Genomic DNA, 17,288 nt, shown 5'->3' on the forward strand with positions numbered 1-17,288 from the left:
CCCCTATTTTAGATCTATGCCTTTCAAAAATAAACCAGAAAAAGTCACCCAAGTTTGTTCCTGAAATCAGCCATGTCAAGAGTGAGCAAAATATGTTGGACAGGAATAGAGCAGAGTCGTTCTGTGATGTTGCCTCATTGTCCTTGTAACAACCAGAGGGTGCAGAAAGGCAGGGGAAGTCGTGCACTGCTTTGCCTCTGCTTCTCTTCCTCAGGCAGTCTTGGTCTAATGGGTTTTAGAATTGCTTTGTCTTTGTGCTATAGCTATGCAGTTCGCCCAGATTCACTAAACCACTCAGATATCCTAAGAGTGACTTTCCCAAAAATCCAACTTCTGTTTTCAAAAATGATACAATTCAAAGGTTGTGATAAAAATAAAAATGATTACAAAAGCAGAAAAACATAACAATTTAGTTGTCAACAAATGTTGCCCAATCCAAGAATAGAGAAGATGAGCATATAGCTTAGGAAGAAGATAATTTAAAGGTTTCTTCAATTAATACTCAAAAATTCCAAAAGTTCATTATATTTTTCAGGCAACAAAAAAAGTATAGAGAAACATTTGGATTTATCACACTTGAAATCTCTACCATAGGATCTGCCACATTAAAACAGAAGGCTATATATTACCTCATTTTAATCAAATTTCCCTTTAATTCAAAAGGGCTTTTTATTTATTCATTTTTACGTGGTGCTGAGGATCGAACCCAGGGCCTCAAATTGTGCTAGGCAAGTGCTTTACCATTGAGCCACAACTCCAGCCCTCAAAAGGGCTTTTTAATAGAGGACTTTTCAATCAGATCAGCTTTATTCAATACATGGTTTTGCGTACAAGAATAAAAAATTAATTAATTGAACACTTTAATTTTACTCTGTATTATATTGCTAACATCTCAATGATTCAGTGATTTTTAAATTTTGCAGGATGTAGATACAAAGTCAACAATTTTAAAGTATGCTAATATTTTGTGTTTTTTTTTTCCAGTCTGTTCCCAGTATTCTAGAGGAGTATTTGCCATTTTTGGACTCTATGATAAGAGGTCAGTACATACCTTGACTTCGTTCTGCAGCGCCTTACACATCTCCCTCATCACACCAAGTTTCCCTACTGAGGGGGAGAGCCAGTTTGTGCTGCAGCTAAGACCTTCATTGCGAGGAGCACTCCTGAGTCTGCTGGATCATTATGAATGGAACTGTTTTGTCTTCCTGTATGACACAGACAGGGGTAAGTCCTAATACCTTACTCTCTCAGGGAAACTCACTTTTATTGTGAAATGGCCTCATATCACTTGTGTGATTTAGCAAAATGTGTTGATCCTTAACTTTCCTAAAATCAGAAAATAGTTGATGTGTATTATCAGAATTTTTACCTTGACTCTAGGGAGAAACTTCTAACTAAAAAGAAAAATATTCTTACAATCCACAAAAAAATACTTATAAGAATACCTTGATCTATAAATTTATTAAAATTAAGATAACTATGTGGATAGGAAAAATAAACTAAGGTGCTTTTCCTATAATCACACAATAACCAACACAGAATACTTTGTGACCTCTGGTCACTAAAATATGCAGAGGTTTTTATGTACACACTAAACAACAATTCTGACTAATTTTCCACCAGACACCAGCAGGGCTTCCTGTAATTCAGTTTGGATCTGATACTATGTACCTGGAAATACATCAGATTCAACAGGTTGAGACTTCAGTCCCATCCATTTCAGAAGCCAACCACAAATTTCACATTATTTTACCTGTGCTTCTGACTGACAGCCATACATCAGGGTTCCCGTGACCCCTTCTTGGGTTGAGTCACTTTGCCAGGAAAACACAGAATTCCACAAATCATTTTTCCTGTGTTTACACACTTACTTTAAAGGATATTACAAAGAATATAAATAAACAATCAAATGGAAGAGGTGCATGGGGCCAGGGGCTTCCATAATCTCTCTGGGCACACCCCTCTCCTGGAATTTCCATATGCTGAGCTATCCAGAAGTTCTCCATACCCTGGTATTGTAGGTTTTCATGGAAACTTGATTACATAGTCATAATTTTGTGTTGGAGAGACAAGGTAAATAACCAACACTATTGACAATCCATTCATTTTTGTACAATGTCTGATAGTTGGATTCACCTGCAGGCATAACTTACAGAGTTTATATATATTTTTTTTCAGGTTCATTTTTTATTTATTGACTAGAATCATAGCAAAATATTATACTTAAAAGTGAACATTAGGGTTTGGGTTTTGTATTTAGTCCTTTTCCTGTAGACTTAAAAGTTACGAGAAGATGAGAAGTTATAATAAAAGTTGAAACAGGCAATATTTTGAGAACATCATTCAATAGAGTTCTGTCTATTTAAAGAGTAAAGACAATAAATGCCTTTATTCCCTTGTAAAAAAACAAAAACAATAAAAAAGCAAAATAAATCTTTTGTGTGTGTTATCCACCTTCAAAGATCCAAAGTATCATTTCTGTTACTTAGAGATGAACTCATTAAATGAATTCATCTTTATCCCTAAAACTTAGGTATTTAATTAGACAGAAGCAGTATATCATTTAAGATGTTATACCTATGATATTCCTAGTACATTCCTTGTATTAGAATTTTTGGTAATTTTCTCTTTCAGAAACAAGCTCAAAAAACTATCATCATTATACTTTCTATAAGCTTGCAGCCTACTTTTACTTCTCTCTGGATGTAAGGGAACCTAGCCATACCACATGCCATTATTTTCTAGTAATTAAAAATCTTAAGGATATTAGGAAACACATTGTACAAGATAGCATATTTCACTATGAGTGAAATTGCCAAATCTCTTTGTGCTTAATATTTTTTCTGTTAGAAAATAACTTAGTGAACATGCAAGTTATATCTTGCATATCTTTTCTTCCCCAAAAGTGTGTTTCTTCAATAACTATTATATTGTACAACTCTAGCAGTTATTTTATTGCATTACACTTTTACCTTTTATTTCTGGCATAGTAATGCCCTGATAAGCATGAGATAAACATAAAATGAATTAACTAATTAAACAAGTGAAGTGCTTGACAATAAGTGGGTCCTAATAACAGATTATATAATTCATTTTTATTAATTTGCTATACTTTTGATCAAGTTAATAAAGAGCCAAAATTTTTAAAAAATCATCTAGAAGAATGTTTCATGAATTAAATGCGTTTTCTTACCATGAAAAATGTTGACTATAATGTTGATCAAGATAATATTCTTATTTAAATTTAAACATAAATGTTTAGAAAATTTGGGGGTTTAAATTGATTCTCTGGTAATGGAAACCTTGAACATTTCTTCAAATTTAATTAATATGATGTCCTTTTTATCAAGCAAAAAAGGACATTTATTTAAATATATATAATATGAAAAGTGGCTATTTTTCTCACATGAAATAGATCTTTTCAAAGGAATATATATTTTTACTTGTGTCTCTTTGCCCAGAATCTTAAATGTTTATGATGTGTTTTTGGCCATTTCTAGCATCTGGGTACAAGGTAAATTTATGATTAAGGAAGAGATCATGAGGAAAAAAATCCTAAAATTATTAAATTCTAATGATCACTACTGCTATTTTCCAAACTTGTTATGATGGACAGCAATTTTAATAGAATCTGTGATGGCTAATGATTGCATATTTTGCTTAATCCGGGTTTCCTTTAATGCTTTATTCTCAATGTTCTAGGTGCATTAGTGCTTTTGAGGCTTGTGGTGTTACTTCAGGACTTGCTAAATATTTTTATCCAGTATCACATATTGTAACATTATATAAATTTTGTTCGTAGCAGAGAGATGTTTGCCAAAGCATACAGTAGAAAATTTCCTTTGACTTGTTTTGGCTTGTTTAGTTTGGTTTGTTTTGTTTCTTGTTAGGGTTGCTTTTACAAAAATATATTCTATGAATTACATAATATGTTTTCAGAAACCTGGGAAATGATGTTCTGGATGGGATAAAGTCTATATGCTGCTATTCTAGTGGAAAGCCAGTGCAAGAGCTTATGAGGAGATGGAGAGAGGAGTATGTTTGGAAAGGGAGATGTTTATTTTATTTTTATGTTTTGTGTTTTATGCACACATGTTTTTATTTGTACGCTTCCTTAAATTGTTTTGGAATAAGTCAAGATCTAAGTAACTAAAAATGAACAAATGAAGAGGAAGGGCATGAAATACCTTTAAATTAGGTTTATTTTATTCTTCAATAATAAGTCTGTATAAATCACTCCAGAGCCTTCCTGTTTTCCTTTTCTTCAGTTCTCTTCTTCTCCATGTTCTTCTTAGATTGTCAGATTCCCTTTTTCTTTTCCCTCCTCTCCTTCTTCCCTGGGAACATGAAATATTAAGCACATAAGCAACATGATTTCAGGCACACTGAGAATCTGATTCCTTCTCTCTTCTGTTACTAGATAGGGGTAATGGTGAATTTCACACATCATCTTAACTGGGCTAATAATGCCCTGATAACTAGTAAAATATTATTTCTGGATATGTCTATGAGAGCATGTCCAGAAAAGATTAGCATCTATATTGGTAGACTGAGTAAAGAAGATCAACCCTCACTCCTGTGAGTGGGTGTCATCAAATCCATTGTGAGCCCAAATACAACTAAAAGATCCAGGAAGGGCCACCTTCTCTTCCTGCTGGAGCTAGACTTTGGCACTCCTGGTTCTCAGGCTTTCAGACTGACACCATGACTCACAATTCATTCCCTGATTCTTAGGCCTTAGGACTTAGATGGAAACTTTTGCCATTGGCTCTCAGTTCTTAGGCCTTTAGGCTTGAATGTATACTATACCATTGGGCCTCCAGCTTTCACAGAGTAGATTATGGTACTACTTAGCCTTCATAATCATATGAGCCAATCCCTCATAATAAGTGTGTGTGTGTGTGTGTGTGTGTGTGTGTGTGTGTTTGTGTTTCCTAATGGTTCTGTTCTCTATAAAGCCCTGATTAATAAAATGCCTAAGAACCCTCTGAACTTTAATTCATGAGTAATATAGAAGGATAGGATGGCAGAGATGATAACTCAGAGAAATACAACATATTGAAATCAATTCAGACTAAAGTAAAATTACTGATATCTGCTCCTTTAAAATCTCAGATAGGAGTGAAGTGGGGTAGATCAAGGTAGCCATACTCCTCTTGCCATCTGGCCTTGAGTGTTCAATGTCTGCAACACATTTTGTAGCCACCATTCTTCCTGTTATTCTTTCCATCTCCAATTCCTAATTACAACATTTGCTAATAATCCATCAACAGACATCTATCATTGATCGTGCCACTTAAAATTCCTCTGACCCATTTTCCTTATTAAAAATAAAATTAAAAGTGGTAGTAAAACAATTGACATATGGAGTCAAGACAATTAAGAGTCTTTCAGATTCTCAACTGGTATTATCCAAGAATGGATGAATAATTTAACTTTAATACTTGATAATATTAAACCTTGTTTTCCTAGTTCAGAAAAAGTAAACTTATTTCTCAACCCAAAGAAAGAAAAATCCTAGAACTCTCACTAGAAAGAGGAGGACTTTCCTTCATCTCCATGAAATCACAGGCTGTTATCAGTGTTATAGTGAACCTATCAGGATTTAGTCTAATTTTTATAACTCATCCAGATATATTTGCTTACAAAGTTCTATTATATTCATAGCCAGTCTGACAAATCAAATGTTTACTTGCTGCGAGTTGCCAAGTATGGGGATAATCCATTCCACTAAGAGGGAGAGAACACTGAACTCTATCTTCTGAGCCTGGAGGTTCCAGCTAGGCAAGTGGGAGAGCAAAGAAAGATATGAGTGTGGAGATTCTCACTTGTAACTGAGGAAGAAATAGCAATCAGAAACAGGCCAGGCAGACCTGACTGCCTTCATAGCATCTCCTCTGGATCACTGCACCATTTATTCCCTGGTTTCATCAACCTAGCTTCCACAGATTTTTACCACTTTGGGTTAGTTAGGGGAACAATGGACATTGGGGTGAGTGAATGGGATGGAGACACAATAGCTGATGTCCTTGTAAAGAGGGTTATGTATACGATCCCTTTTCTCTGGTGGGAGGAGGCAAAGGAAAAGTGGGGTGCACGATTTCCTGCCACCTACCACTGTCCCTGGTTATAGAGTGAAGCATTCTGGAGTAGATACCGCAATTCAACCTGAAGGAGTGCTGAAATTCTAACAAGGACTGCCACACAAGGGGATTGAGCAAAGAACAATGGTAAGATACTATAACAAAAGTAGTCAAAGGAAGAAAGAGCAAGAAAAGTAGCAACAAAATAAGTTGTGTGTGTACAGAATAGAGAAATTCTGGAGATGAAGTAGAGGTAAAGGAAGCCTTCCATTAGTTCATCAGAAGGGTTGGCATAGAAAATATCTCCTCCATGGATGTTTGTGCTGGTTAAATTACAGACCTCCAGAGTGGCTGTTTTTCCTTTCCTATTTCCTTCTCATTGTCAGTATTCAGTCACAAATAAGAAACATGAGAAGATCTGGATAAGGCCAGCGGAGGTCCTACTCACTGGAAAGGTGATTCTGCCCTCACTCATGGAATTTCAAAATTACAACATCAAATTTTAAAAATAAATATATAGGATTACAACAAAGTTCTGATTTTTTTCTCATTTAGACTATTTTAAGGTTTCATTGAAAATATTATATTTGTGTAACTATTTTTCACTTGGCTAGAGCCTGAGCATATACTGAACCTATCAATTAAGTTACTCAGCAATGTCTTAGTGCTAAGGTGTGGGATCATGTTGCTGAAGAATCCGTTAGTCGAGGGAAGTAGGCTGTAGAGGCTTGCTCTCCAGTTCTGTGTTTCAAATGACCTATGAATTTCTAAAGTAGTAAGTTGGCAAATGACTCATGCTTTCCTTACAAGTTTTTCATTTAAAAAAATATTTCTGAAGATCTGAAGATATGGAGAAAAAGATCTTCCTTTTAGAGCTGTGATTGAACACATTGCTTCAATATAACATAGACTGATTGCTTGGGTGAATTTTTCTTTCTATTATAAAGATAAAACAAATGTGTACAATGGTAATGCACAATTAAATTTGAAATACCTACAGAGGAAAGCCTATGTTAGAGATAAGGTTTGCTCAACAATGTGCTTTATAAATTAGTTATTATAACGGGTATGATAGCAGGGCTATGGAAAGCAGTAACTTACTATTTGTTGCAAGGAAACAGAGTTCTTCTATGCAATATGTAAATTCCCTGTGATTGAAGCTATGACAGACTTGTCAATCTTTTGCATGTCCAAATAGAAGTAGAAATTTTCTATTTTGCATGTCCAGGGAGAAATTTTTAGTTCTATAGAGGAATGTCGTCAGGGTAGGACAGTCATAAGACTACAAATAAATACATAGACTCAAATACCAAATTTACCATTAATTACATGTTTGACCTTGGGTAAATTCCCTAACACCACTAGATTTCAGTTTTCTAGTCTAAAAGAATAATATTATTTATTAAGTCTACTGGCCACTATGAATTATATATATAAAATATTCATAAAGTTCCTGGCATAGAGTGAACACCATATAAATTATAGCTATTATTCTGTTTTTATTGTTATCATCATTAGTGGTATACTACTATAATCATTTGTGCTTTAAACTCCAAAAATATTTATCATTTTAATATTCTTAATCATGAATCAAAGTCATTTCATTAATATTTTATTGAACATGGACCTTTAAAAAACATGAGCATTGACCATAAATGTTAAAATGATAAAGAAACAAACCAAGGCTTAACTTTTGCTTACTTATTCTTCTTTGTAGACTTCCCTTTCTCTGACTACTCCTTCTAATTCTGGGTTCTGTCCTCACCCACTTTGCCTCCTCTGTAAACTTCTTAAATATAAAATACATATGTCACATTCCTAAGTAGAATCATTTCATGACTCTTCATTATCCTTCACATAAAGTCCACAGTTCTTAAAAGATGTTCCATAATCTGTCTCCTGATTACATTTCCCATCTCATCACATAAGCCAGATATCCTGAAACTCCAAGCCCCAGGGAAAATGGACCTTTTAAAGATTCTGAGCACCCTGTGTTCTCTCTCTTCCCTTAACAGCACTGAAAATGCCATTCCTGTAACCTCAAACATTTTTGCACACATTTTTGCTGCGTAACTCCTATTCATCCCATGATCCTCCCTCAAGAAGTCTTTTCCCACATATGTATCCTCACGTGAGTGAAACTCCCTCCTGTGTGCTCCCACAGCATTGGTATTTTCTCTATCAAATGCTTTGTTTATCCTATGCTTTCACATAAGATTCTTTAAGGTCTTCAACGGCAGGAACTCTGTCTTATCACATTTTACTGAACCTGAATATTGCCATTCTCAATCAATATGAAGGAGTAAATCATGCAATCTTAGTCCCATTTGTGCAGCAATGATTTCAAAGTCTGTTTTTGGAACTCAGCCCTCTCTCCTGGGCCAGACTCAGTTAAATAGTAAGCACTGGATGTCCCATTTGTATCTCAAAACAATATTCCAAGAGTCAGTCAACCACCTGCCCCCTTAAACTTGCTGCTTTGAGCACATTCTCTATCTTCCAGGGTGGCACTCTGCCATACATGCTAGAAAGGCATGTCTTTATTCCTTTTTTTCTTCCTTGTGCATGCATAATTATATCCAGCCAATCATCAGTCCTGCCAAATGTTTATCTCCTAAAAATAACCTAAATGCTTCCTCTATTCTCTATTCTAATTACTGCTGCCATTGCTCAGGCCCTCTTCAGTGTTCTGCATCAACTGACTGTTCTTCTTGGTTCCCGTACTGTGTTCAGCTCTATCTTGTTTGGACTTGGCAGGATGAGCTACCAGCTAATATGTTGTCTAGGAATGCTGCTCCACAGTGACCTATAGTTTTGATATATCATAATGTGTTTGCAAACTGTGTAGTGAGGTTATATTGCCCTTCTAGAGTATATTTCAGAATAAAGCATATATTCCAGTTTTCTATATGAGTTTATATGAATGTTTAAATGAAGTTTTCCTCAACATTTTAGTAAAACATGACTTAGACATTTGCACTGTATGTGCTTTCTCACCAGTACTTCCATTTCTTTTATGAGTTTAAGGCTATGAATTTTTTTCTTTTCTTTCTATGTTACATTTGTTAAGATCCATAAAATGCATTCATGTGAATTTCTGGCCAGAAAATGTGGTCTCTATGACCATAATTCTTTGAAACTTTGGGGGAATTTCTTTATATCCCAGCATATGGTCAAATTTTAAAATATTTCATGCATACTTAAGAAGAATATTTATTTTCTAATTTTTGGCAAAAAGGTTCTATATAATTTATATGTTATATGCATGTGGCAGAGGTTCAGTTTCCAAAACTGTCCTGTGACTGATGAGGTACAGACGCTTAAGTCATGTATGTAGAGAAGACTTCATTTATATTACTAAGTCTGCACTGCATCCACATGTAGCTAAATAAACTTAACAGAACATAGACCATTAAGTTTCTAAGGTTTCTTTTGTATTTCTGGATTGTTTTAACTATAACTAAGATATGTATATATATTGGTGAGTAATGTGGTTTTCTGTTTGTTTGTTTGTTTTTTGTTTTTTTGAAGACAGAAAAATATACTGCATAGTATGATGGTCTTTTTTGCTCATCCTTATAACTTAAATATAATTATGCTCAAGTTATGATGAGGTAATTATGTTATCCACTATTTAAAAAAATTTATGTTTGTTCAAATTTCCTACATCTTTATTATATTTCAGACTATTTGGTTGAATTGAGAAAGGTCCAAGGAAATCTTTTCACCTTGGTCATAGATTTGTCAATTTCTTGATGTAGGTCTACAAATCCATTACTGTACACGTGATATATTTTAATACAAAATACTTTAGAATCTTTAGTATCTTCCTAGTAAACAAATAGTTTTAGACTATGTAATGAGCCCTTCCCTTTGCAATGCCTTTTGTCTCAAGGTCTACATTTTTTTTCAATACTAACATAGCTTCTCAAGCTTTCTTTTGGTTCCCATTTTCTAAATGTCTCTTTTGATGACTTTCCACCTTCAACATTCACACTACCATTATGCTCTGGGTACTCTGTAGGTTACATATTTATTTCTCCCAAAGCTCTAAAGGTAAATAGAAGTATTATTCTATTGAATTCCCAAGAAAATTAAGATTGAAAGAGTTTAAATAATTTACCCAAAGCCACTTAGTGGTGAGTAATAGAATTGGACTCAACCACCTCTATCAATCAACTATCAATCTTTGCCCAATATACTCTAATGCATTTCAAGAAGTCTACATCATCTTTGTTGTACCTTAATGAGAGAGAAATGATCTGTTCCAGGGTCCATCAACTTTCTGCAAACGGTTGTGAAGTAGTTATTTTAGGCCTTGAAGACGAGATATGGTTTGTGTCACAACTATTGAACTCTGATGTTATTGTTTAAAGCAGGAATATACACAGATGCAAGCTGAGAATAATGGTACATGCCCAAATCCCCAACTAAATGGGAGGCTGAGGCAAGAAAATCACAAGTTTGAGGCCAGTTTCAAATTTTTTTTTTAAAGGGGAGAGCTAGAAGTGTAGCTCTGTGGTATAGTGCTTACCTATATAAAGTTTTGGGTTCAACCCCCACAAAAGTAAAAATCAAAAAATTTACACATACATACACATAAATTAATATGCCTGTTTTTTGTTTTGTTTTGTTTTGTTTTTGTTCTTTTTGTACTGGGGATTTAACTCAAGGGTGTTTGATTAATGAGGCACATCCCCAGCCCCTTACATTATTCTTTTTTATATATTTTTAATTTTGAGATAGGGTATCACTAAGTTGTTGAGGCTGGATTTGAACTTGTGATCCTCCTGCCTCAGCCTCCTGAGTCAGTGGGATTACAGGTGTGCACCATTGCGCGCCCCTCTAACTGGGTTTTAAAAAGAAATCTATTTGCAGATGATGAAATTTGAATTTTCAATAATTTTAATGTGCCATGAAACTTTTTTATTCTTTTGCCCCCTCTCCAAACATAATAATGCAAAATCTATTCATGCCTCAAGGCCATACAAAGATAGGCAGTGGGCCAGATATACTTGGCTCATGGATAATATTTTCAATATGTATACAGATTTTCATAAAGAGGCTACTCTGTAAATTTTATGTAGTTTAATAAGGTTCATCTGTGTTAAATAGAAAATTATTTTATGTTTTTAGAAGTAATTCCAAAATTATAGGAAAGAAAGAGGTGCTACCCACATGTGTGAGCATGCACATAGATTCCCCTCGTTTCTCTTACTTGTATTCTTTTGGAAAGCCTTGGTATTTAAACCCTGTAAATCGATAAATTCTTGTTTGAAGTCAGAGTAATAACTTTTATTGCAATTATTTTTCATGAATTTTGCCTCTGACAAGCTGATAATTAGAATATTTTTCTGATCCATCACAACATTAGCCAAATATCTATCCTATATTGTACTCATTTCTTTTGGAATAGGTACCTGCCACTGATACTGTGAGCATTTGTTACCACACAACTCAACTATGTACTGCATCCTAACAATTTATAGACTAGCAAACCAAATGACATAAAGAATATTTTAGATCTACATCAGGGAAGTGATTGCTGAATCAGATTTAGGGACCCTTCTTCAGTGCTTGGTATTCTATTAATTTGAGTGAAGGGCACAGGTCCAACACAAAAAGAGGGCATAGTAAATATCAGCTTCAAAATAATAGAAGACCAGAGCTAGGATTGTGGCTCAGTGGCAAAGTGCTTGCCTAGCATTTGTGAGGCACTGGGTTTGATTCTCAGTACCACATACAAATAAATAAAATAAAGATCCATCAACAACTAAAGAATATTTAAAAAAATAATAATAGAGGACCATAATGATCTTTGTGAGAAAACTAAAGCATCTAAAGAAATCAAATTTCTAGAAGAAATGGGAGTGAAGAGAGAGCACCCCAATCAGCACAGACTATTGCTTAGAGGTAAAATAGTTCATGGAGTTGTACAAATGGGAAGAAGTCTGATTTGATTAAAATCTGTGGCACACAGGGTTTACAGGAGGGAGAAGCTGAAGCTCGGGATGTCGCTAACATTCCACTGGGCGATGCCTTGCCCCTAGGCCACTGAGTTTTTATTTAAGCTTCTTTTGAAAACTCATAAGCAAGTCTATGATGTAGCTAGAATCCTTCAGTCACATCAGAATAGAACAGATCTATTGAACTGATGACAATGTCCAGACAGCTTTTTTGTTTTGTATTTTCCTTTATATGACATGTATACTTCCTGTTTTAGTATCTAATGAAAGTGGTTGTCGTCATATAAAGTCTTTTTCTCTTACTATTTTCAAAGTTAATTTTAGAGTATGTTTCAGTGGGTATCAGATTAAGATCATAATGAATAAACATCTTTTAGTGGAGAAAAGCAACTTAAATGCTCATGGTTACAGTAGTCTGTCACTTTAATTTAAAAGGTAGAAGAGACAATTTTGTGGAGGTTATTATTTTCTCAGCTTTCTGCATGTCTGCCAGATGCATCAGTACCTTGCCTGGAGAATTTTATGGGAGTGCATATTACTTTCTATCTCATTCAATTTGGAACCATTTAGATCTTTTTAAATGAATTTTAGAGTCTGGGTTGTGGCTTAGTGGTAGAGCGCTTGCCTAACACATGTGAAGCACTAGGTTCAATCCTCAGCCCCACATGTTTTTTAAAAATGGATTTTAGAAGAGGATATGTAAGAGTTACATTTCTATCAATTCTCACTTGGAGAAGATTTGAACTATGACTCATTTGAAAAGCTTTTCTATTTGTAAGTATCTTAAAATACCTTAAACACAATCTTTAAAAGGCCAATTCAGAAATAGGCAATAACTAGCATCTAAAATTAACACTACTATGTGGGCCCTGATATATACTAAGATATTATTTTTTTCTGTAATCCATTATTAAACTTGACAAATTATGTTAATTCCTATGAAGATTTTTATCTGAAGGAAATATTATTTGAAGCATTTTACTTAACTTGTGATTTTTTTTACCTTATTGATATTATCTAAGGTTTTACTCAAGTACACAGGGGAAAATGATATAGAGAACCATAGAATCCTTATGCCTATTGAGTTTAAAGAATACCCTTTTGAAGTGTATTCATATTAGAAAGAACGCTCTGCAAAATAACTGCATTGATTTACACAGGAGCCACCTACATTACGTTAACAAGTTACCAGGTTTGACATGGCCAAGATGGCTGTGCCATTAGGATAACAAGTCTCCCATGATTTGTGTCCTTCCATGAGAATTATGTTCTGCTTTTATGTTACTGTAACTGGGGAAAGGCAGGTAGTTTTCTTTGTTTTTGTTTTCTTGTTTGTTTGTTTGTTTGTTTCTAATTGGGGTGGGGTTGAGAGGTAGGAAGGCAGGTAGTTTTTTGAAGAGATGAACAGAAAAGAGAAAGAAAAACTAAACAGAGGGATTTTTTTTCTTAGAAATAGCCCTCTTAATAGCTCCTGGACAGGAAATTGTTGTTTCTTATCTAAAAACATTGAAATGAAGTAGATTTACCCTAAAAGTCATGTAATTATCAGAATGAGGCTAGTACCATCTATTGGGCCAGATGTTACCACAGCCAAGGAGTTCAGCAAACCCAGAAGCATGTGACCAGGGGTACCTTCAGCCACATATTTAAAGGGGGGCTAATAATATCTTCAGAAGTAGAGGAAATCACTGAAGCAGTACAACCTTGAAAGGTGGAGTCAAAGAGCAGCCCAAGAGGCAAAATCATCATGCAACTAACCTCCGTTCAGATTGACCCAGGATGCAAAGTGGAATAGATAATGAAATAGTTAAGGTTTTTCTGATCCAACACAGACTCCTAATCAGCACTATAATTCCATAGTATATGTTTGAATTAAAAAGACAACAAATAATAATTTAAGAAATTGCAACAGTAAAATTGAATCAACCTTTAGCAAGCGATAAAGTATTGAAAAGTCTTGTACATTACACAAACCAGAGAGAGTTTGAAGAATTCCTGAAGCCAACATCTTGCTAAAGAAACCAATGATGAGAAGATGAGTATCTAAATGAAAACCATTATGGATTGGAAGATGATGAAGTGCATATGGAGGACCAGTGCCCTTGGATAATAACATAATAAGAGAATTTGTGGTTTCCACAAATCTCATAGGTCTGAAACTTTTCCTTCTTAAACCCTCGAATAGCAGTTAGCAAACTGCAGCCTATGGGCTAAATTTGACCAATAGATATTTTTTAAATAAAGTTTTATTAGAAGACTGCCATGTTTATTCATTTATGTGTCATCTCTGTCTGCTTTCCCACTACTATGGCTGAGCCCAGTAGGTGCAAAAGAGACTACAGCCCACAAAGCCTAAAATATTTACTAACTGGTCCTTTATGCAAACCTACCAATCTTAAACTTAGAATTTTCATTGAAAATTGACTATTTCAATGGAATGATCTTATACAGAAGAGATTCTTAAGTTTGTATTGATTTCTGTACTTGCATTCATTACCACTACCACTAAGAAGACCAAATTTGCATAATGCAAAAATACCCTTTAAAACATTTTTACATAAGCAACAACTCAATAAATATTTGTGAAGTTTATTTCAGGATCTATGCAAAGATATAATTATGGATGCCATGGAAACATTACTGAAAATCCACAATATCATAAACACAGGTGCTTGTACCTGATATATTACATTCCTGCCCTAACAAGTCTTGGTTTCATCTTTCATAATAATGATGAAATATTCTTTTCTGTAAGTTCATAAATAGAACTCAAGTCTTTCTTTTTAATGCACAATATGTTCCATTCTTCAAGATACCATAGAATTGCAGGTCTGATCAAAGCCTCTATTTTAAAAAATCACAAACTAGGACTAGGCTAAATTCCAAATGTTTGTTTAATTTTCTGTATCTATGTAGAGATTTGTCTATGTTTTTAAAAAATCTATTTCTGAAAGGAATCCTGGGCATTTGTAATTTCTACAATTTATGTATACATGAGAGTTAAAGAAAAATTTTATACAAAATAATGAGTTTTCATTTATCTTAAGTTATATTTAATATTTTTGTTTTGTTCTGCCTTGTATTTTATGGTAAGTTTTCCATATGGACTTTGGAAATTAAGCTTGGAATCACTGTAATGTAGTAACAGCACTTTCAACTATAAAATGAATTTAAAATTATTTCTAGTGTCCTAATTGGATCTGTGTGTGTGACTTATTTTATTTGATGACTTACACACTAAAATAAGAAGCAGGCTAAAGGTAGAGGCACCATTAAGTCTGGGCTGGATGGTTATCAAAGTTTCCTAACTGATTTCAGCTTCTGCCCTAACCCCAATGTTTCTTTGCAACACTGCAGCCAGAGTGAACCTTCTAGAATAGGCAAATCTCCTCACCTTTCCACCCAGAACCACCCAGTGTTGCCACAGCTGCAGTGTGTTCTCTTTCACACTCAGTGTAAAATCAAGGCTCTCGTGACAGACGCCAGGTGCATCACATCCCTGGAGCCTTTGCACGTGCTCTCTGTTCTGTCTGGAACACTGTTCCTAAAAATGTAACAACACCTTGCTCCCTCTTCTCCTTCAAGCCTTTGCTCCAAATTGCCTTCTCATAATGAGGGACTCTCTGGCTTCTGTTCTCCCTCCTCCTTTCCCTTTTTTATTTTTCTCCTATAGAGAAAAATATATTCCACACATTTTGCTTATTTAACAGAAGTTCCATTACAACACAGCATTTTACATCTTTATCCACTTGCTATATCATCAGGGTCTTGAATTTTACCTGGAACGTAGAAAGGGCTTCACATATATTTGTCAAAATTTGATAAGTGCAATTTTTTACATGGGCAAAAATAATTAACAAAGGTCATGAAGGACTGAGCCTGAATAGTCACTTAATAATTAATAAGATGTTCAGTAGCTCCTAAGGCCCAGGAATGAATGACCAGGAGCACTTGGCACAGAAGACAGGTGTGGAATTCACAGGGTGTCTGATATCCCTGACCCCTACAAAGTTTTCTTTAAATGAGCAAGGAAAATGTGCAATTTTTTTAAGCACCTAATAGTTGGTAACCATGTATTATGGCTCACAAATATGTCACAATGAAACCCACTGTTGTGCATAATTAATATGTACCAATAAAAATTGTTAAATGCCTTTAGAAGGATTTCTCAAAGAAAGGGAAAAACTCATAGATATTTTGTTCTAAATTCACCAGGATTACATATAAAACCAAGATGTATTGATGACCCTTGTACATTTTTTGGATGAACAAGAATCATATTCCACAGAATTGCAAATGGAAAAGGAAACTCTGAACAAGTAAAAGGGCTTATCATAAATATTGTGAAAATTAGCTTTTAAATCATAAATGAGGTTCTTCAAGAATTTATAACCTAATAATAATAATCACTTATATATAGTACTTACCATGTGTGGCACAATTCTAAAAGTTTTACATACCTGAACTCACTTCATCTTCACAGCATTCCAATGAGGTTGGTGATATTATTTCCATTTCATAGTTGAGAAAACTGAGACCATAGAGGTTATATGGCCTCTTCCAGATCACACAGGAAGTAAGTAGCAGATCCAGGTTTCAAATGCAGACAGTTTGGCCTTAAAATCTGTGCTCTTACCCACAACATCATGCTGCCAATGTGGTTCAGCTTTAGCAATGTATTTCAGCATGGACATCTGAGCCCTGCAGCTGCCATGGACAGTTCTTTGTGTGGCCACAGGTGTTGGCTGTATAACTAGAGCACATAATGTTGGGTGACAGGCAGCATCATGGGGACTGCCAGCCCCACAAGGTAGTGCCAGGTTTAATACTGAAAGTGAAATATATGCATATGCCAGTTTTCTTGTGAGTGTATTTTTACTGAAGAAAAACAATATTTTCTATAAAACATCACCTATAGATAGATATAGAATGATATTGACATAAAATAGTGATGTTGGCAGGCTTAAAAAATTAAAATTTAGCTTAAAGATCAAGAAGATGAAGTGATAAAATCAGACAGTTGTGTCAAGACATCATCTCATGAAGATGACATAAACAACCTTCAGAATCCATGTATTTGAATGTTAGGATGCCAAAGTATTGCTTTGGTTTTCATGTAAATTCTTTTCAAAAGAAAAGAGAATAAATAAATCACACCCAGCACATTTTAAACACACACACACACACACACACACACACACACACACACACACACCTGGTACTTTCTATGAACAAATGT

At 34.7% G+C, this 17,288-nt stretch overlaps 1 protein-coding gene across 9 annotated transcripts in view; it reads left to right on the forward strand.

Annotated features, from left to right (window-relative positions):
- Gria4 (glutamate ionotropic receptor AMPA type subunit 4) overlaps nt 1–17,288 on the forward strand; it is a 333,715-nt gene that overhangs the window by 120,182 nt on the left and 196,245 nt on the right. For all 9 annotated transcript variants that reach the window (XM_026399030.2, XM_026399029.2, XM_077797709.1 and 6 more), the window contains exon 3: nt 985–1,224. In XM_026399030.2, the coding sequence (XP_026254815.1) occupies nt 985–1,224 (240 nt within the window). The remainder of the gene's footprint in view (nt 1–984; nt 1,225–17,288) is intronic.

Source organism: Urocitellus parryii, chromosome 4 (assembly GCF_045843805.1).
Source record: "Urocitellus parryii isolate mUroPar1 chromosome 4, mUroPar1.hap1, whole genome shotgun sequence".
NCBI classification, from domain to species: domain Eukaryota; kingdom Metazoa; phylum Chordata; class Mammalia; order Rodentia; family Sciuridae; genus Urocitellus; species Urocitellus parryii.